The sequence below is a fragment of the Glycine soja genome, chromosome 2, assembly GCF_004193775.1.
Source record: "Glycine soja cultivar W05 chromosome 2, ASM419377v2, whole genome shotgun sequence".
In the NCBI taxonomy this organism is placed as follows: Eukaryota; Viridiplantae; Streptophyta; class Magnoliopsida; order Fabales; family Fabaceae; genus Glycine; species Glycine soja.
Genome location: NC_041003.1, coordinates 38,264,906 through 38,288,762, shown reverse-complemented (window position 1 = coordinate 38,288,762; position 23,857 = coordinate 38,264,906). Strand labels below are relative to the sequence as shown.

Here is a 23,857-nt window from a genome sequence, read left to right as displayed (position 1 = left end):
ATTTCTGCCTACCACAGGGGATTGGTGTCGAAACAAATTTACGTTAAATTTATTAAAGTAAAATTAGTATTTTGATTCTTTAATTTTAAGGTTGGTTTTGATTTCATCCTTCAACTTCTACTTTTTTACTATATTTATTCTTTTGATGATAAATATTACTATCGGAGGTGATTGATAAGTCACTCTAGTAGTTTATAAGCATTAACTTTTTTATCAGCTAGTTTGACAAAAAATTATCGGAACCTAGTAAGAATTAGAATATTATATGCAATAATGATCAATTGTGTAATCTTTACATGTTTAATTCATTATAACAAAAATTTAAGATAAAGACCACACATAAATCATGATAACGCTTGATCATAAAGATCTCATGTTTGAAGAAAAGTGAAAGAAAAACATGTAATGAAAAACAATCTATTATTAAATAAACTTGGAGGAGAATAATTGAGAGAAAGTAAAGAAGAAGAGAGTACAGAGAGAATGATAATTATGTATATTCTTTCCAATAAGAGTAATTTATTTATAAATACAAGAAGTGACAAAAGATAAATAGAAAGATTATAAAAGATAATAAAATATATGGACAACTACAAATAGATTATTCATAACACTCTCTCTTTGATGTTCATTATCAAAGAATGTGTCTCATTAAAACTTTATTAGGAAAAATCTCGTGGTATAATATATGTAAGTTGTCTTCACATATATGTGATAGTCAATGCCATTTTTCCTAAAGGTAAACCATAAGTTCTTTGTATACATGTTGAAATAAGCTGCATATAATTATCTTCACAAATAACCTGCATCTATATAACCAATTAGATTTGATTTGAATTTTTTTGAATAAAATAAGTCAATATAGATTGTTCCTCTCAGATAACAAAGTATATGCTTCATTCCATTGAAATATATTTGTGTAGGTGAAGAACTATAAGTTGTTAATAAATTAATAGCAAATGTTATATCAAGGGGTGTATAATTAAGCATATACATCAAGGCTCTTATAACACAAAGATATAGTTCCTTAGGACCAAATAGTTCTTCGTCCTTTGAGGTTTAAAAGGGTCTTTATTCATATCTAAAGACCTTACAACCATTGAAATGCATAATGGATGTGATAGAATATTTTAAACACCTTTATTATATAAGTCTCTTGATGCACAAAAACCCCATTATTTAAATAATCGATTTGTAATCCCAAGCATAACTTTTTCCTTCCTGGGTCCTTCATCTCAAACTCTTTCTTGAAGCGATAGTGAATTTTGGAAGCTCTTCATGAGTTCCAATGATATTTATGACATCTATATAATATTATGGAAAATCCATTTTTGGGTTTTTTCATTAAAATACAAGGACAAATGAGAATATTTTTATACCATTCTTTTAAGAAATAATCATTGAGATTATTATACTACATTCACCCTTATTGTTTTAATCTATAAAGAGACTTATTCAATTTGATTGAGTAATCTTCTCTATAACTTTCATTGATAGGGAAATTAAATCTTTCGCTCGGTCTTCATATAAATGTATTTTTCCATAAAGTCATAACTATAACAACATCCATTAAATATAAATTGAGTCCTTCACGTGCAACCATACTAATTAATTATTGAAAAATACTTATATCTACAAGAAGTAAATGTCTCTTTAAAATCAATATTGGGTATTTGTGAAAATCCGTGAGCAATTAGTCATACTTTGAATCTCAATAATTTCACCATTTTCATTTTACTTTTGCATAAAAGTCCATTTATATCTAATTGGTCTTACACCTTCAAGTATACAGACTATAGGTCCAAAAACCTTTCACTTAATAAGTGAGTCTAATTCTACTTCAATAATATCTTTTGATTCTTGATCCTTAATATCATTTGGTACTAGCATATATTATATGCAAACACATTAACATTGACTTTATTTTGATTCCATTGTATTTCATCCATGACATAATTTATTGATATCTCTTTATTCTCAACAATTTCGCGTACCTCAAGTTCTTTTGAAACTGAATTATTAATTATGTGAGAGAAATCTTTTCGAATTCTCATAATCTCAATTTGGCAATCTAACTTTTTAGCTCATTTGTTAATTGAAGATTTTGATCCTTGGAACCAACAAAGACCCGTTTTTCCAATATTACATTGTCCAACAAGGACATCAAATTTTATTAGAGCTTTAGAAGTTGGTACATATGATTTAGCATTCTTTTTTTGTTAAACTTTGTAAATTAATTAGCGTTTGAACTTCTTATTCACATTGTTTCATTCAAGAATTAAGATGATTATACTCTCCCCCTAATATTAGAACAACGGATTCAAAATGACAATAACAAACTAAGTCATGTATAAATTTTTATAAATAGATACTCATTCCTAACATTCTTTTATGACTCATCTTTGTGTGTATACAACACATCTATAATTTCTCAAATAAAAAATATTAGATAAATCACCAAAAATCAATTTCAAATAAGAAAGAAAAAACTCATTGCAACATTGTCAAATCATCACCAAGTTTTTGCAATCAAAGTCACTCATAATCACAACAACTACTTCTGCTTCGTACACACCCATCACTTAAAGTTCACCACCTTCAAAAAAATACCACCAACAACAAAAGAGAAGATATTAGTTTTAAAATTATTGTAAAAGAGAATGCGTAATTTTTTTGAAGTAGAAGATGACAAACAAAATGGAAGAGAATGAAATCATTACTTGATGAATGTGAAGAACACACTCTGCTACACCTCTGAAACGGGAAAAAATAGATATAATGCGGGTATACAATAATACAAAAGAGAGAAATATAAAATGAGGCAAACAAAACAAAGTGAGGAAAAAATGTATTTGAAATATTACATTTCCAAATTCAGACTTTTTATTTGATTTGATAATAAAATAGTGAGAATTGGCCATGATTACTTTTTCAAATTCATAATTTTAATTTCATAATAAAAAATTGAGTATTTCAATAAGAATTGGTTTCAGAAATAATTATTTCATCTTTATAAGGCAAATGAATGGAACTGAAAATTCATACTTTTTCTTTGATTTATAATAAAAGTGAGAATCAGAATTGAGAAAATCATAATAAAATGATGATAGTCATCTTTATAATTATTTCAGTTTATATATTTAATTTATATCACTCATGCTTATATATATATATATATATATATATATATATATATATATATATATATATATATATATATATATATATATATATATATATATATATATATATATATAATCAATCAATTATTATATACAAATGATTTAATTTACGTTAATTTTTATAAAATCTGAATAATTATTTCACTTTTTATCTTTCAGTTTATATCAATTATGCTTATATTATATTATATTATTATATACAAGCAATCAATTATATCCAAATGATTTAATTTACTCTACAATTAATTCAATTTATTTAATATTGACTTAAACATATGTTTAGTCTTTAAAAAATTATTTTTATTAGTCTTTCACATTTTTATTACTCTACAATTAGTCTCTCTCATTCTTTACATTAACGATGCCACATATATGTGATGATTTGTCATAGTAAAAAATATATGTTTTAATTTAATTTTTTTAAAAATAATTTATGACAAGTTAAAATAATTAGACTACAAAAAAATTGTGATAATTTTACATCTATTTTTTTATTTTTCTTCTTTATAACAAACAAAATAGATAAAAGATGGTCGTCAAACCATTGAAAGTTAAATACTTTGGGGTTCAAAATCATTAGAATCGTTTTTAAAAAAATAAATTTTAGTGATTAGAAATCATTACAAATTCGGAAATTATGAACACATTCAACAAAGGACTAAAAAAGTAGCTTTTAAAAAATTTGAGCAACTAATAAAAAACAAATTATTTTTTAAAGATCCAAAAACAATTACTTAAATTTAAAGGATTAAAAATATATTTTAACCTTTAATATTTTATAAAGACATTTTAAATTTGAATAATATCTTATAGTATTTTATGGAAGAAATGAATATGCGATTGACATGTGTCATCATCCCATAGAATCAAACCTTCTTTCTATATATATATATATATATATATATATATATATATATATATATATATATATATATATATATATATATATATAAATATTATAAGTTATAATTATGATAATAAATAAAAAATTCCATAATTATAAAAAACACCATAATTATAAAAATTATTTCATAAAATTTTAAAATCTCGTGCTAACAAGGGATATTCAGAATTGGGTAGAATAATATCTATTAATTATTTGTTAAAATGAAACTAATTATAATTCCTAGAATTGGGTCTAAATGTGTTATAAAATGATAATATATTAAATATTTACAAAATTCATAAATTTTGTCTATAATTACTTAAAATAGAGCTTATATTTATCACTAATTTTAAATGAGTATAATAGTAATTATTAGAATTTCGAAATTTAAAAACACCATAATTTTAATTATTAGTTAAAAGGAAAGTATAATTATAATTCTTAGAATTGGGTCTAAATGTAATATAAAATAATAATATATTAAAATACAAAATTCACAAATTGTGTCTATAAGTATTTAAATAGAGATTATATTAATAGAAAATTTAATGGCTAATTATAAATAAGTATAATTATAATAAAAATTTGTAAATTTTCTATTAATGACTAATTATAAATAAAATTACATTTATAAATATTTAATGTGATTGATGTACAACAGAAATCATGTATACATTTAGTTGATAAAATAATTAAATTTATGATTGATTAAATATTTATTTATTGTGATGCATTTATGATAGGATCATTTAGGCAATAGAAATATATGCTATATTCATTATTATAAATTTAATCAATCTATTATATATATATATATATATATATATATTAACTCCATTTAATAAATTTTTAGGGAATGAATATGAAATTCCATTTGACATTATAACATTGAACAAAACCATTTTTTATATGTAAAAAAATATAAATATATAATATACTAAGCTAGTAAATATATTTATTTATATTTCAATAATATTATGTATTTTTAAATACAAGTAAATAATTTAACCAACAAAAAATTTAATTCTAATGATAGGAATTTTAATTATCATATAATTTAAATTGATTTTTCATCATTATTACTATTTATTATTGTTATACCTATAATTACCTTCACAAGCTACCTTATGTTTTTCCATCATTATTACTATTTATTGTATGCATTTTTATGTCTATTTTATTCCTATAATTACATTCATAAATTATTAATTTATCTCTATAATTACTTTCATACACCATCCACTAACTTCTATTATCTTTCTTTTCATTAAAAAAACCATGAAAAAAAGAAATTAGACACGAAGTGTCTGTTTTCTCCTACTACTACTAATAATAACATTTAAATTTATGAACAATGAGGTTAATCAATTCAAAACTTCAATAATATTACATAATTGAAAATAATATCTTCAAATCGATCAAAACATCAGAACAGAAATGATTGAATAAAAAATTTATGAAAAAAATAATTAACAAAAATGTATTTTAATAAAACACACTATTTAAACAAAATTAAAATAAATTTAATTTTTCGACAAGTACATTTAATTTTTTTTTCATTAGAATAAAATCAAGTACATGTTAATATAATATAAAAAAATACTCAAATTTAAATATTTATACATTCATATTTATCATATTATTTTTTTAAAATTTTTATATATTTCATATAATATAAAAAATAATAAAAATCTAATAAATTTCAACAGGTTAAATATTTTTTAACATAACAACTATTCAATTAAAATTTAGTTAAGAAGTTAACTTAAATGAATAAGTTAAAAGATAAAATTAATTTTTTTATAATGAAAATGAAAAACTATTTTTTTTATAATGAAAATCAAAACCTACTCTAGAAAATACAAAACAAATACTTTTTGTCCATTTTTAAAAAACAACTGCAGCAAGCCACGCTTTCATTGGCGCGGGTGAAAAGAGAGGTCCAATCCTAAATGCGTGAACCTGATTTTGTATTACAAATTGAGAGAAGGTGGTGGAAGAGCTGATCGATTGCTGCTAGTGCTATGGCCAACCGATAGCATAACCATAATTTATCATTTCTATTCCATCCATAGCGTCTACCGCTAACAATTCAGATTATCATGGCTTCTCTTCTTCTCACTGTGAGTCTCTTACTCTTTCTCTCCCTAATTCGAAACATGTCGTTATAATAATGCTAATGCATCTAAGTTTGTAATTTTTTTTTAATGAAGCAGGAATAAAATTATATAATAATAATATCTATAATGCGTCGCGGTTTCATTCCTGATCTGCAAATCCTAACAGTTTTGGTTTTATTTGTCTTTGAATCATTTCATTTTAAATGAATAATTTGTGGACTGTTCCTAACTCTTAGACTCTGGTTATGGTCATACTTGAATTATGAATGGCATATATGAGGTAAATAAATGTATAGCTATTATTACTTAGGAAGATGAATGGCAGATATGATGGAAAGGAATGTCAAGTTTATCACAAGGGTGTGTGAGTCTGTCACTTTGTAATTTCCTTTTTCTTAATTTCCCAATCAGAATGTCTGGCTGTGTTGGTTTATTTTGGTAGTTTTCGATTGTGGTAATGTTTGCTTTGCAGGGTTAATATATACTGATGATAACTACTAGCAATATTTACACTAAGTGTGGGATGGTAGGAGTATCACATTTCCCTTGGGGGCATATGAAATCCACCGTCAAGACAAAATGGGTTTATTCTTGTTTACCTGCATTTACAAGCATAAATAATTTCGCAGGGCAAAGTAAGCTCTTATTCCTAACAGAGTACTAGAAGTTGTTTTCATTCCATTTTGTTATTTTGCTATGATGTTTTTTGAGGTATATGTGTGTGTTGTCATTGTTTCATTTCAAAACATTGCATTTCCCTTGCATGTTAGTTTTCAATTTATCCTTTTCTATTATTCAATTTTAAATATTAATTACTTTTCAGTTTTTGTCATTTGGTGTTGGACGCATGAACAAACAAGCTTTTCTCTAGTTTCTATTATGAGATTTAATCAACTGAAAAAGTATGAAAGAACTTGTACTCGTATGACACTGCAGGGCTTGCAAAAGCATAACATTGAGTTTCTGAAAATTTCTCGTGGCTTGATGTTTTAGGATTTATATATAAGACGTCATCTGAAGTTCTTTTTGAAAGGGAAAGCAATGCTGTCACAGATGGACGATTGCAAAATTTCCCAGTGTCTTCATACGAAACTGCCATGGAAAAAATTTCCTCTCTTATTACTCGCCAAAGGCGTGGGGAAAAGCCACCGATTTCCAACAAATTAGAAATAATGTCATTGTATCTCAAGGTAATATGCTGAACTATTTTCCAAGAATTTTGAAGTCATAGTGATGGCAGATGATTTGATGTAACTATAACCTTATAATTAGCATAGTTTTGTCTTGGTGTAGTCTAATTTTCTCCCAAGCTATCCACCTGATTGTAAATAAGGAAGAAAATAGAACAAAAGCGAAATGGGTTGTGAGATTGGAACTCAACAGACTTGAAATTCTTTATGCATTTTACCAATTAGGGAAAAAATGATCTATTTCCTAGGAGTCACTTCTAGTAGAAAATAAATGCATGTTTTCTATACAGATATTGGGTTTGGATGAAGATATAAATAAGCTCAACATTATTCATGTGGCAGGCACAAAGGGGAAGGTACTCTTTCCATAATTTGTCATATATTTTTATTCATTTTATCAATAATTGGCTTGTTGAAAAGTTTATTCAGACAATTCTGTTTTTTGCTTCAAGATTCAGGATCAAATTACTACTACTATTATGAAAATTATATATATCTTTTAAATAAGTTGGTGCTTGTCTTATGATGTTTGAAATAAAGAGGTTACACAACAGATATTTAACCAATTTATAGTTGTATAACAGAAAGGACATCCCTAATATTCATTTCATCCTTCATTTCCCCTTTTTGTCAATGGATTACTTATCAGGGTTCAACATGCATATTCTGTGAGGCAATATTAAGGGAGTGTGGCTTTCGCACAGGAGTTTTCACATCCCCTCACCTAATTGACGTGCGTGAACGATTTCGTATAGACGGGTTAGTAATTGAAAGAAATAACTTGTCTAGAATGGCTGATGGAGTATCAGCATTCCATTCATCTATTCTGATCTCTGTCAGTCTTTTTCAATAATATTTTTCTCTCATTCGCACGTGCACATGATACACACACTCTTCTTACCTCTCATTTACTAGAGCGCATGAATGTACAGCACAGATATATTGTTGATCCTGGTAAACCACCATATATCAAGAGTTCAAAAATTGTTACTCAAAACAATGAACCTAGATGAATAAGAACACATCAACACTTCAGTTGACTAGGTTCTGTTCTTTCTTACTGTCATAATAGTATCTTGTGAAAGAAAACTGTATCGAGATGAACTACTCTTGGCCATAAGATATTTCAATTATGAATGCTCACAAAGCTTTATTAAGAAATATCATACCTTTTTCTCCATGAGGAATTGGACGGTAGTCCATGCAAGCATCTCTGGACATTATTCAGCTGTACATTCATTATATTGTTAATAAAGCCTTCACCCAATAGCAAGTTCAAACTTCAAACAGATGAAGCAACTAGGGCTACCTATTTTTGAGATGAAATGCAATGACATTTCCTTCTGAAAATCAGTCCTAGATTACGAAATATGGATTTGCAAATAGAATTCTTTTGATATTCATATGGAAAATAATTGATGCCAATTTGTTTGTACAGTATTGCAGTTAGTTGCTTATTCTGCCTTTGCACTTATTTTTGAAAAGTTACATAGGATTAAATTCTGAGTTGTTAATTATCTCTGTAGGATTGACATATCTGAAGACAAGTTTTTACAGTATTTCTGGGATTGTTGGAACCGATTGGAGGTATTGTTTATTACATTATTTTTAGACTCTTGAACTTTCTTATGTATATCTTAAATCCAAGCATTGCTTTAAGCAGCATCATTGCTTGTATTTTGTGAGATTATGTCTTGATATTATTCCTGATATTGTATTTAGTATTAGAATATTTTATTTCCCATTAATTAGTAATTGATTGATCTTGTAATCAATACTGATTCATTTTATATATTATAAATAGCATGAGGTGTGTGGTCTACATTGACACAACATTACACAATAAACCCTGTTATATGGCATCAGAGCTAGGTTTTTCTTGAGAGAGGAATAACAAAAACTTTGGACCTACTGTCCTTGGTGGACCTTTCTGCTTGTCCCCCGTCTTCCGATGACTGTTTCTGCATCCCGGTGGACCTCTATGCTAACTATCCCTCTTTTCGGCTATTTTTCCCCTTTTTGCCGCAACATTCCTTTCACATAAACACTAACACACATGTTGTGAGAGAGCTTATACTACCACTGAGCTGCCATCTCGCTGGCGTGACCCTCCGTTCCAAAGTGCCTCTCTCCAGTGAACCCAACACCGCCAACTGTGACCTCTTCTACCGCCTATGATTTTTTCCAGGAAATCCCCAATGAACAAAATGTACCTTTTTCCCTTTTTTTATTGAAGATACCAAAACCACCACAAATAAAAACTACTAAAGAGACTTACCAGAAGGGCTTTTTAAGTTTCCAAAAATTGAGGATACAGATCAAGAAATTGAATTTCAATTATTTGTAGAAATATATCAATTATTAGAACCCTTGATAAACGAAAAAGATGTTGTATATGAATCGCTTACATATTCTGTTGAATTATATGTGTCTGAGGGATTAATTTGGAAAAGTAGTAGGGAAAGATAATTTTCTCGTACACTTTCCCTTCTTTTTTAATTGGTTTTGAATAGTTTTCTTGTACACTTTCCCTTTCCGATGTGTGACCCATTCTTCGACGACCTCCCTGCCATGCTCCTTTTCCTCCGGTGAACCTATTTAGCCTTTGTTCGGCTCTGTTTTGCCGCTGTTTGGTGGACCCACAGTCCAGCGACAACACCATCATGCTTCGTCTCTTTCCAACGACTTGTTTAAGCTTTTCCGGTGACCTTTTTGAAAATTGGCACGCCGTCCGTGTGGCAGCCAACTCAAAGCACTGCCACACGCAGCCCCATGCAGGGCCCTGGTGTGTGAAGTTCACGCACACGGCGCATGACGCTTCTTCGACCAGCGTCACACTGATCTTCTCTCCCTCCACCTCAAGGCATCCCCGGTGGATCTTTTTGCCTTTTTCACGAGTGAACAATACCCGTTGCCATCGCAAAGACCGCCACATCGTCCATGTGCGCTACCAACTCAAAACACTACCGCACACAGGGCCCTGGAGCGTGAAGGTCACGTACACGACGCATGACGCGTCTCCAGTGAGCCTCCTTTAGTTTCTATCGAGTTGACCACATTTGTAACAAACTCGATTCATATGACATATGCTCGAGCTTGAGGGAGATTGCTAGATTGCATTTATCTTTACATTATCTTGTATTTATTATTACATAGAAACCTATAATTCTGATTTCTCCATTATAAATAAACATGAGATGTGGTCATCTAAGACACACAACATAACAGTAAAACACTGTTATATGATATTAGAGCCCTATGGTTCTCGTGCGCAACCAACTCAAAACACCGCTGCATGCAGCCTCACGCAAGGCCTGGCACGTGAAGTTCAGGCACATGATGCATCTCCAGCAAGCGTCACATTGGTCCCCATCATCATTGCGGGCCTTCGTAGGCTGCTGCGGAGCCATGTTTATCCAGCACAACCACACGACTCAAACTGCATTTAGTTTCTATCAAGTTTACCACATTTGTAACAAGCTTGGTTCATATCACACATATGCTCGAGCTTAAGGGGGAGTGTGAGATTATGTCTTGATATTATTTCTGATATTGTATTTATTATTAGAATATTCTATTTCCTATTAATCAGTAATTGATTGATCTTGCAATCAATACTGATTCCTTTTTCAGACTATAAATAGCATGAGGTGTGGTCTACATTGACACAACATTACACAATAAACCCTGTTATATATTTACACTTAATAGAAGAATTGTCTATTTGAGTAATTCGGCTTTTCCCTATCGGTCTTCTGATAATATACTTCAATGAAGGGAAAGAGCTAACATGTAAAACCCCTTCTCTTTGGATGATGTTCAAATGAGAAATGGAAATGGAGAGACACTGCAAGCACTTCAAGGGGATTGATTTATCCCTTCCCGAACCGCACATAATTTTCCAATCCTTTGCCTCTCTTCTTATCTTTTTATCCTATCCCCACTACCCAAATCTGTTTCTTGCCCCCACCTGGCATGTGAATTGGTTGTTTATATTGCACCCTCCCAATACTATGGGAATGACAGAAATGGGCTTTAGGCTTTGATACCATTTTAGATTCCTTCTTAAAATCAAATGGCTTAAGTGAAGTTGCCCAACAGATATATAAATCACATCCCAATAATTGAGGCCGGCTATGTGGGATTTCCCAATACTATGGGACACTAGTGCTAGCTGTTGGGGAGTTTATGATATACTTGTTCAATTTTTCTATTTTGATCTTCTAAATGCCCATAAACCATTTTAATTTTGAGGATAAAAAGGGAGAGAGCTCTGTGTCTGTGATTGAAAAGATAACATGTTAACTCATAGCAAGCTTCATGATTATTATTGCTTACAAAGCTACTACTACTTTTAGAGTAAAAATTCTTGTAATATGTAACAGAATCATATTAAAAGTAATTTATCTTTTTCTTCATTGTCCTTCAATATCAATGAGAAATTGTAACTTCCATACAGTATATTTCAAATTTAATCATTGAATATTTATGTTTCTGATGTGAAACCATTTGTTAGAAGAAACAACGTAACTTGAATATATTATCCAATGACATATTCTGGTGGCAGTGTCTCAATTCCTGAAGCTTAATTTCACAGGAAAATACAACAGAGCAGCTTTCAATGCCACCACTATTTCTGTTTCTTACTATATTGGCCTTCAAAATATTTATCTCTGAACAGGTAAACCATGCATATCAGTTTGTTATTGAATTTCTTACTAAATTGTCCTTGCAAAATTGCTGTATATCCCTGTTTGCAGTAGCTAATGTGAAAGATTTGATGTTATGAACTTGTCATTTTCTGGATCAAATTTTCACAAGCCACTAGCCAATAATTACAAAATTCTTTTACCTGTATTGTTTTGGAGGTGAAAGATTAAATTTGTTCTGAATAATGCACTAGCAAATCAAACCAGTTTGTCCATGCTTTCTAATTATAAAGAAATTCTTCTGTCATTGCTAGAATACGTCTTTACCTTTATTTCCCTGCAGCATGCTTGTTGCACTCTAGAAAACTGTTTACTTCAGTGATAAATGTTGTTTTCATAAAGGATATCACTGCCTGTTACCTTACATACTCTTTTAAGTAAAAATAAAATAGAACCTAAATTACTTAGATCTTTTTGTTTGCTATCTCTACATGGATGGACTACTTTTTCATCTCAGCTGCTATATATTTCTTGCATATGTGTATTTTAAGTAAAAATAAAATACTGCCTGTTTGTTATTTTTATCTAAAACTATCAACATGATTCTGAAATTAAATGGGTTTGAATACTAAATTTTCCATCATTTTTCTAATAATCTAAGATGAAATAATGAATATTCTATTTTCTTTGATCGCAATAACATTCTTGTGTTCCTATATGTATATTTGCATCTTCATAAAATTATTATGTTTTGCTTCAGGAATCCTTGCACAACCTTTACCTTTTATATGCTGTATCTTTTATTTATGTATAATGTGCTCCTAGTTCTTACAATTTTTTTTGGCTTTTACCTGCAGTTTATTGCTTACTAATATTTACTTATCTGCTTATGTTATCATTCTTTATTCTTCTTTTCTCCACTTTTTCCTTCACTGCTAATATTCCATTTCTATGGTTCCCATTCATAGGTTGATGCTGCCATAATAGAAGTTGGTCTTGGAGGCAAAGAAGACTCAACTAATGTGGTAGGCATTTGATGTATGGTATCACAAATTTATTTCTTAACTTTTGTTGTTAACGATAATTCTTGTTTAATATATTTTCTTGAACTAATAAAAGAAAAGTGTTTAAAGAAATTTCTACCTGTTGCATTTGATTTATGACAATTACATTTCAAAATGATTATGAACTTGCAGATTAAAGAACCTACTGTTTGTGGCATTACTTCTCTAGGCATGGATCATACTGAGATATTAGGTAAGTATGTCTCATACTTTCTGAACATTCTTCCTGATGCTTTGCATATTGTTTACTGAGAGCATAACATGTTCCTGTGTTGGCAATGTGGTTTCATCAAGTTAACTCTCAGTTTTATTCTTCATCTTTTGTGTTTTTTCTTCAACAGTGAATTGACCTCAATATATGGAAAAAGTATTTAAATTACTTCATCTATGCAGGAGATACTCTTGGACAGATAGCTTCACACAAGGCAGGGATTTTTAAGGTATTAAAATTCTACTCAACCAACCAAACTTGCACATTGATTTCTATGGAAATAGGCTACTTGTTGTAGTACTTTAATTCTATTTATGTGTTTGTAATTGTATGCCCCCTTTCCACCCTTCTTTTTTGCCTTATCTTCTGAAAAATTGATGCCTTCCTATTCTTGAAGCCTAAGGTACCTGCCTTCACAGTACCCCAACCTCCTGAAGCAATGGATGTTATCCTTGAGAGGGCCAAAGAACTAATGGTAAATCATTGTTCTAAATCACATCAACCATTATAAATTGCATCAAGGAAAGAGCATTATGAAGTTGCCTCTTATCAATACATTTTCTTTTATTATTTTGATGAAAACAGATGTAGAGTTTTTATGGTCAGAAACTCCTATGGTCAGAATCATCCGTGGTGTATTTGAAACTCACGGTTTCAGTCAAACAATGCCTCTGTTTCTTCCTCTTTAACATATTGTATGGGTGTGTGTGAGTGCACGCAAATAATTACATCCCCAAACTTGTCCCCATCCCTACTTTGGCAACTTGGGAAAATCCTGAACCCAATCAAAACAGGTTTTTGCCGTTAAAAGTTAGATCGGAGTTAGACGAGTATCCACAAGTTCGGAAATTGTCATGTCTAGTTGTTTTGAAGGACAAGCTTTTGGTAATGTAATCAATTTTCATAGAGTCTGTGATTAAAAAATAAATTAATAATGAAATAAAAAAACTGAAACTTTTGATGAAACTTCATAATTTGGCTTGGTCTGACCATCTGAAAGGTTATCTTTCTCATCCTTTCAGTTATATGAAATCAAGTACTTCCTGTAGTTTAGATTTAGAGCACTGATTTAGTAGGAAAAACATAAAGGCCAGCAATCATACAATCATGCTGGAGCATGAGCAACCTCACATTAGCATACGAGTCTCTTTACTGTTAATGCTATTAATTGTTTTCCTATTTTCAATGGCTGCAGGTTCCACTGGAAGTGACTGAACCTTTCGATTGTAAACAAATGAAGGGATTAGAGCTTGGTTTATCTGGTGATCACCAATTCTATAATGCTGCTCTTGCCGTCTCACTTTCTAGATGCTGGCTTCAGAGAACAGGGAACTGGGGAAAAAAATATCAAAAGGTTAGTTAAAATTCTACTTTTGGTTCATGAACGATCTAAGTAAATGTTTATGGAAAGTCTTGTAAGTCATAATGCTTTAGAATCTAAATACATTGGCAATAATTATGCTATCAGTACATGTCATGTATAAGAATTTTCAGAATGAGTTCCTTGTCAGAGTCAGATTTTAATACCTAGGTGGATTAGCCAGTAATTTTTTCTTTTCACTTCATGTGTGTGTGGGTAATGATTGCTTTTTTTTTTTTTCACTTTAAGATTATTCAGCCTGCTTTTCTTTCATTGTTTAAGATTATATTCCATTTTCACCTAACGTTTTTCACTGTATAATACAATTTACAGGATTCTAATTTGCCAGATGAGTTTATTAGAGGACTTTCAACTGCCCATTTTTCTGGAAGGGCTCAGATTGTTTATGACTCTTCTCCAAATTCTGACTGCTCAGAAATCTTGTCTAAAAATTGTGGTGGAGAGTTGATATTTTATTTGGATGGAGCTCATAGTCCAGAGAGCATGGAGACTTGCGCAAAGTGGTTCTCTAATGCCGTAAAAAGATATGAAATTTCATCACATTCATCTTTTGAAGTAGAAAATGCAGAGGAATCTTTAGAAAATGGTCACTTCCTACATGAAAGCAAGACATTGGAGCAGCTGGAGAAATCTTTTAGGCGGGTAGGTATTCTTAAAATTATTGATTGTTGCAGCCGTTCCCGGAGCTTAACCATTATTGTACTTGTGATAACAAAGTATATCCTTTCTTGGATGCTTTTTTCCTCATTTTTAAGTTATATTAACGCAATCCTCAACTACCTGTTTTATTTTTTGTATTATATTATTCATTGTTATTGAGATTTCTTGAATCTAACTGTTGAAAATCAGAATATAATATTCTGATTCTATTAATATTAGTGGTTTATAGGCACATAATCTATGATTTAGAGGAAACAAAATATCCTCTATTAATGTGTAATTTAATTAGCTTATATAAACACATATCTGCTGTTCACATAATCTGTTATAATTGACTGAAAACCATGTGCTAGAGTACATAGTGGATGTGTGTTTATATAAGCTAATTACATTAATTACACATTAGTAGAGTATATTCTGTTTCCTCTAAATTACAGATTATGTGCCTATAAACCACTATTATTAACAGAATCAGAATATTATATTCTTGTTGCATATCTTTTGGGGTTTCTAAATTAGATTTGTATGCATCATTACTAAATATTTTTTTCTTGTTTTAGAAGTCAGCAGACATAGACTAGACTAGGCTGTCACATAGACTAGGCTAGACTGTCTTTTCCCCCTTTCTCTCTCTTATGCTTTGTACTCTATAAATTGTAAGCTGAAATATGAATATCAAGAGTCATGTGAGTAAAATTTTCTCACACTTAAATTCAAGTTGGTATCAGAGCGGGTTTCGGCCATCACCGTCGCCGCTGCCTCCGGCCACCGTCCACCGCACTCCGGCCGCCGGAATTTTTTTTTGGGTCAAAATGGCTACTTCTGGTCCTGTTTTTTCATTTTCTGGAATCCCAACCATTGCAACTGCCAAGCTCAACTGGAAAAATTATTTGTCGTGGTCTGCTTCAGTTGAGTTGTGGTTTCTTGGTCAAGGGTACCATGACCACCTAGAGAAAAACGTCAATGTTGTTCCAAATGACAAGAAACTTGAATGGGAGAAGGTAGATTATCAACTATGTGCTGTTCTGTGGCAATCAGTCGAGTCAGATGTTTTGGAAATTCTCAGATCTTTTAAAACATGTCATCTTTTTTGGAAGAAGGCCCAAGAGATCTTCGCCAACGATATTCAAAGCCTATTTGATGCGACTGTGAAAGTTACAGCTCTCAAGCAATCTAACCATGACATGATTGCACATATGGGTAAAGCTCGGGCAACAGTAGAAGAGCTGAGAAGGTTTCTTGTGGCTGATTCGTTGGAAGAGGTGAATAGGAAACTGGACAAGTTCTACATGGTCCTTATCTTGAGGAGTCTACACTCAGATTTTGATCATGTACGTGATCAGGTCCTAGCTGGAGATCAAGTCCCATTGATGGATTCTCTCATTACTAGGCTTCTCCGTGTACCTCATGCGTTGAAGGATGAAAATCTCACTGATGCTGTGGAAACATCAGCCATGGTGGCACCTCGTGGGAGAGGGGGAGGCCGTAACAGTAGAGGAGGCCGCAATGGAAGAAGTCGACGTCCGCAATGCACATATTGTAAGAGGATGGGCCACACTCAAGAAAATTGTTACTCTTTGCATGGCTTCCCTGACAAAGTGGCACATGTATCCAAGTCAGAAAAACCTGAGTCTAAGTTTCCTGATGAGGAATACCAAGAGTATTTGAAGCTCAAGTCCGAGAAATCCAGCAATCAAGCATCATCTTCATCAGTACAATGTTTCTCAACAGCATGTGTTTCTCAATCAATCGGAAGTCCTAGCCCTTGGATACTTGACTCAGGTGCCTCTGATCATATCTCTGGTAACAAGTCTTCCTTTTCATCTATTTTCTTTCCAAAGATTCCTCACCTTGTTACTGTAGCCAATGGGTCCAAAGTTGCATCTTAAGGAAGTGGTCAAGTATCATTATCTCCTTCATTGAAATTAAATTCTGTATTATTTGTTCCTCAGTGTCCATATAATCTAATCTCATTAAGTTAGTTGACTCGCTCATTAAATTGTTCAGTAACCTTTACTGCTAATTCCTTTGTTATTCAGGAACATGGGACGGGTCGACTGATTGGAGAAGGACGTGAATCACGAGGACTGTATTATTTAGAATCCAGCTCTCCGATATCCTGTTTTGCATCCTCAAAACCCAAACTTTTGCATGATCGTCTGGGTCACCCAAGTTTATTCAAGCTGAAAATAATGGTTCCTAGTCTTAAAAACCTTCAAGTCTTAGACTGTGAGTCTTGTCAACTAGGAAAACATGTTAGGTCATCATTTCCTCAAACTGTACAAAGATGTGATTCGGCTTTTTCTACCATTCATTCTGATATTTGGGGACCAAGTTGTGTTACATCTTTTGGTTTTCGATATTTTGTAACCTTCATTGATGAATTCTCCAGATGTACTTGGGTTTATTTAATGAAAGATAGATCTGAACTTTTGCCCATATTTAAGTCGTTTTGCAATGAGATTGAAAATCAATTTGGAAAAACAATCAAGATTTTCAGAAGTGATAATGCAAAAGAATATTTCTCTCATGATCTTTCCTCTTTTTTATCCTCAAAAGGTATCCTACACCAGTCCACGTGTCCTCATACACCTCAACAAAATGGCATAGCTGAAAGGAAAAATCGTCACCTTCTTGAAACTGCTCGTTCCCTAATGTTAAATTCTAATGTTCCTACACATCACTGGGGAGACGCAGTGCTTACTGCGTGCTTCTTAATTAATAGGATGCCTTCTTCTCTTGAAAACCAAATTCCTCACTCAATTATCTTTCCTCATGACCCATTGTTTCATGTCTCTCCTAGAGTGTTTGATTGTACTTGTTTTGTCCATGATCTTTCCCCTGGTTTAGACAAACTTTCAGCCAAGTCAGTAAAATGTGTCTTTTTGGGTTATTCTCGTCTTCAAAAGGGTTACAAATGCTACTCTCCAATCACAAGACGATATTATATGTCTGCAGATGTAACCTTCTTTGAAGACACACCTTTCTTCTCATCCTCTGTAGATCATTCTTCTTCTCTCCAGGAAGTACTGCCAATTCCTTGTCCTCTAGGTAACTCTGACCAAAATGTCAATGAAGTCCCATCTTCTCTACCAAATTCAATTGAAGTTGTCTCTCCACCTCTGCTTACATATCATCACAGGACACGATCAGCTGATTCTATAGTACCTGAAGCCTCCCCTCGTGATTCTCATCCTTCTCCAACTAGTCCTCCAACCATGGATCCTGCTTCCTCACCTGTCTCTCATCACTCTGAGTCAGCCTGGCTCATTGCCATCCGAAAAGGTACTCGATCTACTCGCAACCCTCATCCTATTTATAATTTTTTGAGTTACCATCGCTTGTCTCCTTCATATTCTTCCTTTTTTTTCTCTTTATCCTCACACCATGTTCCTTCTAATGTTCATGAGGCACTTAGTCATCCTGGATGGCGACAGGCTATGATTGATGAAATGCAGGCCCTTGAAAATAATGGTACTTGGGAACTTGTTCCTCTTCCACCTGGCAAGAAGACTGTGGGTTGTAGATGAGTATATGCAGTTAAAGTTGGGCCTAATGGTGAGGTTGATCGGCTTAAGCTCGATTGGTAGCTAAAGACTATACTCAGATTTATGGCCTTGATTATTGTGACACCTTTTCTCCTGTGGCTAAAATCACCACTGTTCGTCTGTTTCTTGTTATGGCAGCCATGCGTCATCGGCCTCTTCATCAGCTTGACATTAAGAATGCTTTCCTCCATGGTGATCTTGAGGAGGAGATTTATATGGAGCAACCTCCTGGGTTTGTTGCTCAGGGGGAGTATGGTTTTGTTTGTAAGCTGCGTCGATCTCTCTATGGGTTGAAGCAATCCCCTCGGGCTTGGTTTGGTAAATTCAGTCATATTGTTCAACTTTTTGGGTTGAAACGAAGTGAGGCTGATCATTCTGTTTTTTATTGTCATTCATCCCCTGGGAAATGTGTTTATTTGATAGTATACGTTGATGACATAGTGATTACAGGGAATGATGCTACTAAGATTGTTCAGCTAAAGGAGCACTTATTCAGTCATTTCCAGACCAAAGACCTGGGATATTTGAAGTACTTTCTTGGTATTGAGGTGGCTCAGTCAGGAGATAGTGTTGTGATCTCTCAGAGGAAGTATGCCCTTGACATTTTGGAGGAAACAGGCATGCAGAATTGTAGACCTGTTGATAGCCCTATGGATCCAAATTTGAAGCTCCTGGCAAATCAGAGTGAATTGTGTCCTGATCCCGAGAGATATAGAAGACTTGTGGGAAAACTCATTTATCTCACCATTACAAGACCTGATATTTCCTTTGCTGTTGGAGTGGTGAGCCAATTTATGCAAAATCCTCGTGTTGATCATTGGAATGCTGTTATGCGTATTCTTAGATACATTAAGAGAGCTCCAGGACAAGGATTACTTTATGAAGACAAAGGTAATACACAAGTATCTGGGTATTGTGATGCAAATTGGGCTGGTTGTCCTATGGATAGGAGATCTACATCCGGATATTGTGTTTCCATTGGAGGGAATGCTATCTCTTGGAAGAGCAAGAAACAAACTGTTGTTACCCGGTCCAGTGCAGAGGCTGAATATAGATCTATGGCCATGGCTACATGTGAACTTATGTGGATCAAACAACTAATTCAAGAATTGAGATTCTGTGAAGTTGGGCAGATGAAGTTATATTGTGATAACCAAGCCGCTCTCCATATTGCTTCAAATCCAGTCTTTCATGAGAGAACCAAACACATAGAAATTGACTGTCATTTCATTCGGGAGAAGCTATTGTCCAAAGAAATTATCACTGAGTTCATTAGCTCTAATGATCAGCCAGCAGATATTTTGACTAAGTCGTTGCGAGGACCTAGGATTCAGTCTATTTGTTCCAAACTTGGTGCATATGATCTATATGCTCTAGCTTGAGGGGGAGTGTTGAATATCTTTTGGGGTTTCTAAATTAGATTTGTATGCATCATTACTAAATATTTTTTCTTGTTTTAGAAGTTAGCAGACATAGACTAGACTAGGCTGTCACATAGACTAGGCTAGGCTGTCTTTTCCCCCTTTCTCTCTCTTATGCTTTGTACTCTATAAATTGTAAGCTGAAATATGAATATCAAGAGTCATGTGAGTAAAATTTCCTCACACTTAAATTCAAGTATTCTCATTTTCAACACTGATAAATTATCACATGAAATTCTTTTGACCATCTATTTCATTATTAATTCTCTCCTGATATTCAGCATTGATTAATTGTAGATTCTTCTATTCAATTGCTTAGATGTGAGAAATCCCCATATTTTGCTTCCACGGCTGGTAAATACATGCGCTTCTTCAGGTATTCCCGCTTCAAAACACTCATATTTTGCTATTTTCACTTTCTACAAGAAATCATCTATCTTCATTAAGTGAGTGGTGACTTTACCTTGTTTTGTTTACATATAAAATTTGTGACTGGATTTAACAATAAATTAGATAGTACATTGAACCTTCTAGCACATCGGTTGAGTTGACCCTCTTTACATATGACGGAGAAACTTGTTACCAATATATTCTATATGAAATGCTACACTACGTTTAGATAATCTTCTGGAAGAAAAAATTTGAAAAAAGAACGTCCCAGCCATTCTACATATCTTCTTACCTCACTATTTGAGAAGTTTTTGTGTGTGCACATGCCTATGATGTTCATTGCACTAATGCAGTCAAAACTTGTTGAAACCTTGCATAGGTATTTATTTCTCAAGAGCACTTTTTGTCCCAAATATGTCAAAGTATAGTAAGGTTACTTCTGGTGCATCAGTTATTTCTTCTGATCTCAATGGCATAGACCTATCATGGCAATTTAACCTCCAAAGAATCTGGGAGAAGATTACGCACGGGAAAGGTATGCCCCATCTTTTCAGCTTGTAACATGTTCTTTGTCACTCTAGGGACCTCACTGTGATGTCATTATGCTTGTGTCAGTCATATTGTCTTTCATATAGCAAATGGATCTTTCAACATCCAGGGGCAATAAGACAGTCAGATATCAATGTCTTGAATTTTTTATTGTCTGTTGTCACGGTAGTCATTGGAGGATTTCCAGAGGCTCAACTGACAGAAACTGGATCAGAAACTAGAATGAAATGAGATTTTGTTGGTCAAATCCCTAATTGCCTATCTCAATCAATGTGATATTAGAACGAGCAATGGCAAAATTTACAACAATACTGAATAAAACTCGCACGTATTCAAGGGCCTGGTCTGTCCCACCCAAAACTAATGTTCACCAACGAACTTCCCCTATCAACTACTGCTCCATTTATAACAGCCTAACTAATTACCTATTCTAACAGGTTATAAAGCCTACTCTCAACTGTCGAGGCCTAACTAACTGGCTCATCCTAAACATCAACTTTTTCCTCGTCTTTTCATTTTGCATAAGCATGTCTTGGAATGGGGTCACCTATGTGGACTATAAGTTTGTTTCACATAAAAGTAGAGCTATAACTTTTTGGTGCTTCATCATGCGTCCATGCATCCAGTAGAGTGGTCTTGACAATGACATATATACGTGTGCCTCAATAATCAGTTGAAATATTTATTCTTAGAATTTAAAGAGCAAATCCATTTAGTTACAATGTTGGTCTTCGTTCAACATCCTTATTATCTTGTAAACAAAGTTGAAAATATTTCCAATGGAAATTCAACCAAAAGATGAGACACAAGATACTGTTTTAGATGTGTTCTAAATTCAACATTGATTGCTATCATCAAGTTCTACAAAATTAGACTTTGGATTATGCCTAGATAAAGATAAATGTAATGACAGCAAATTGACTGATGAAATTATTTAGACAGCCCATAACAAAATTCCTTAAGATCATGCCAAGATGCTGCCTTAGATTACCAAGCATTCTTGACAAAGCTTGACTTTTTCTGACTCGTGCATTATTTTATTTATCTTCAGAAATGACCACTTTGCTTGAAAAGGATTTCAAGATAGATAACAAGGAGATCTTACCACCTCATGAATTTCTTTACGATGATGCTTCAAGTGGCTGCCATTCTCATAACTATCTGGCACGCAGTGCAGTAATTCCTTCATTGCCATTGACAATAAAATGGCTGCGGGACTGTGTTAGAGACCATCCTTCCACAAGACTTCAGGTAACAATAATATGGATGGTACTTGATTCTTATATTTGACTTGGTTGATGCATGGATACTCAGTGCTAAATCTCAGTTCCTCTTTAACCGGGAACATCCTAGTAAATCCCATTAAGCTAGTAACAATCAAATTTTGCTTCTCTTTCTCTCTCTTCCCTTTTGTAAACATGACCTCCTTGGTATACGAGACCTCTTGTCTACCATCATGCTCCTGAAAGTCAACTTTATTCTGTTGTTCTGTTTGTTCTACTCTTTTCCATGCCAATGGTGTTACCCTGCGATGTAATATTTTGGTTAACCACTGGTATGTATAATTGCTATTTGAAGATGGAGAATTGTGTTTCCTTTTACCTTCTGCTTGCTTTCCTTGTCCCTCGTAATGGGACCGAGAGAAGTGTTTTTCTTTTTCAATCCACCTACCTACCTATGATACTGCATGTATTCTGAGAGCCAATTCTTACCAATGGTTGCAGGTTCTTGTCACTGGATCACTGCATCTTGTTGGAGATGTACTAAAGCTCTTGAAAAGATGATTTAAATTGAAGAATATAAGTGCCTACCTTGGCTCTGGAAACTTTTATTGCACCAAAGAATTGCCATTCTTTCAATCATTTAAGCAGATACTGAGCTCATGTAATTGCTCAATGGTGTGACAATATTTCATTCTTTACAAATATGAGCAATTTTATGTGCATACTACTTTTCAGTTTTCACATCATATCCTAAATGCTGAAAAACGTGGGGGAAAAGAATAGGCAAAATTAGTAAACCAAATTAACCAATATTAAAAGGCTTTCATTGTTAATCTCGAGAAAGTTTAGTCCCAGGACAACACGGGATACTAGACTCTTCCCAACATTTTTATTAGTAGTATTTAGTAAAAAATGAAACTATGATTTTTCTAGTGTTTTCAAGGGAAAAAACGACGTAAATAACAAAACAAAACCCAGCAAGTAATAATGAAACTAGACTTGGTATTTATTTCCAAATATATATAATCTCGTCAACCCAGGACCTTTATATGCAATCTGGTTAGCTCATGAGGCCATTGAACCTTGATTTTGGGATTGAACTCTACTGGTATTATTGAAATTATGTTTGATCTGAGACGTGAGGAATGTGATACTTGGGCAATGTGTGCTGGGAAATTATTTGTGCATGTGTTTGTGTGTTGATTATGGAAGTGCCTGGTGTGATTAGGGACTATGAAATCCTTTTGGGGGGAGATTAAATGGACTCGATGCATGAGTGCATTTGTAGAAATTAAAATTTAATTCTAGTGTCAAGTAAGATTCATTGTGACAAACAATGAATAAAGACTTAATAAGAGTGTGAATCTCATAAGTTATTCAACT

General features: G+C 32.8%; 1 protein-coding gene across 5 annotated transcripts; it reads left to right on the top strand.

Moving 5' to 3' along the window:
• Nucleotides 1-5,975: 5,975 nt before the first annotated feature.
• LOC114393399 (folylpolyglutamate synthase) lies at nt 5,976-23,215 on the top strand. 5 transcript variants are annotated; one of them, XM_028354757.1, is made up of 17 exons: nt 5,976-6,191; nt 6,661-6,823; nt 7,182-7,378; nt 7,669-7,734; nt 8,028-8,137; nt 8,905-8,965; nt 11,976-12,059; nt 12,996-13,052; nt 13,224-13,284; nt 13,485-13,531; nt 13,700-13,777; nt 14,498-14,656; nt 14,996-15,325; nt 20,610-20,688; nt 21,154-21,237; nt 22,303-22,502; nt 22,976-23,215. In XM_028354757.1, the coding sequence occupies exons 2-17, from the start codon at nt 6,676-6,678 to the stop codon at nt 23,033-23,035; spliced, it is 1,821 nt and encodes a 606-aa protein (XP_028210558.1). In that variant the 5' UTR covers nt 5,976-6,191; nt 6,661-6,675; the 3' UTR covers nt 23,036-23,215. The 5 variants fall into 5 exon arrangements, with proteins under 5 accessions (XP_028210558.1, XP_028210551.1, XP_028210566.1 ...); XM_028354741.1 differs by having other exon boundaries at nt 5,977-6,191; nt 21,082-21,237; XM_028354750.1 differs by lacking the exon at nt 7,669-7,734 and having other exon boundaries at nt 21,082-21,237.
• The last annotated feature ends 642 nt before the right edge of the window (nt 23,216-23,857 follow it).

Excerpts from the sequence above, each read along its gene's own strand:
- LOC114393399 (XM_028354741.1), top strand. The coding sequence starts at position 6,676 with ATGATAACTACTAGCAATATTTACACTAAGTGTGGGATGGTAGGAGTA. Across the intron at positions 20,689-21,081 it reads AAATACATGCGCTTCTTCAG|GTATTTATTTCTCAAGAGCA; the intron begins GTATTCCCGCTT and ends AACCTTGCATAG. Across the intron at positions 21,238-22,302 it reads GAAGATTACGCACGGGAAAG|AAATGACCACTTTGCTTGAA; the intron begins GTATGCCCCATC and ends ATTTATCTTCAG.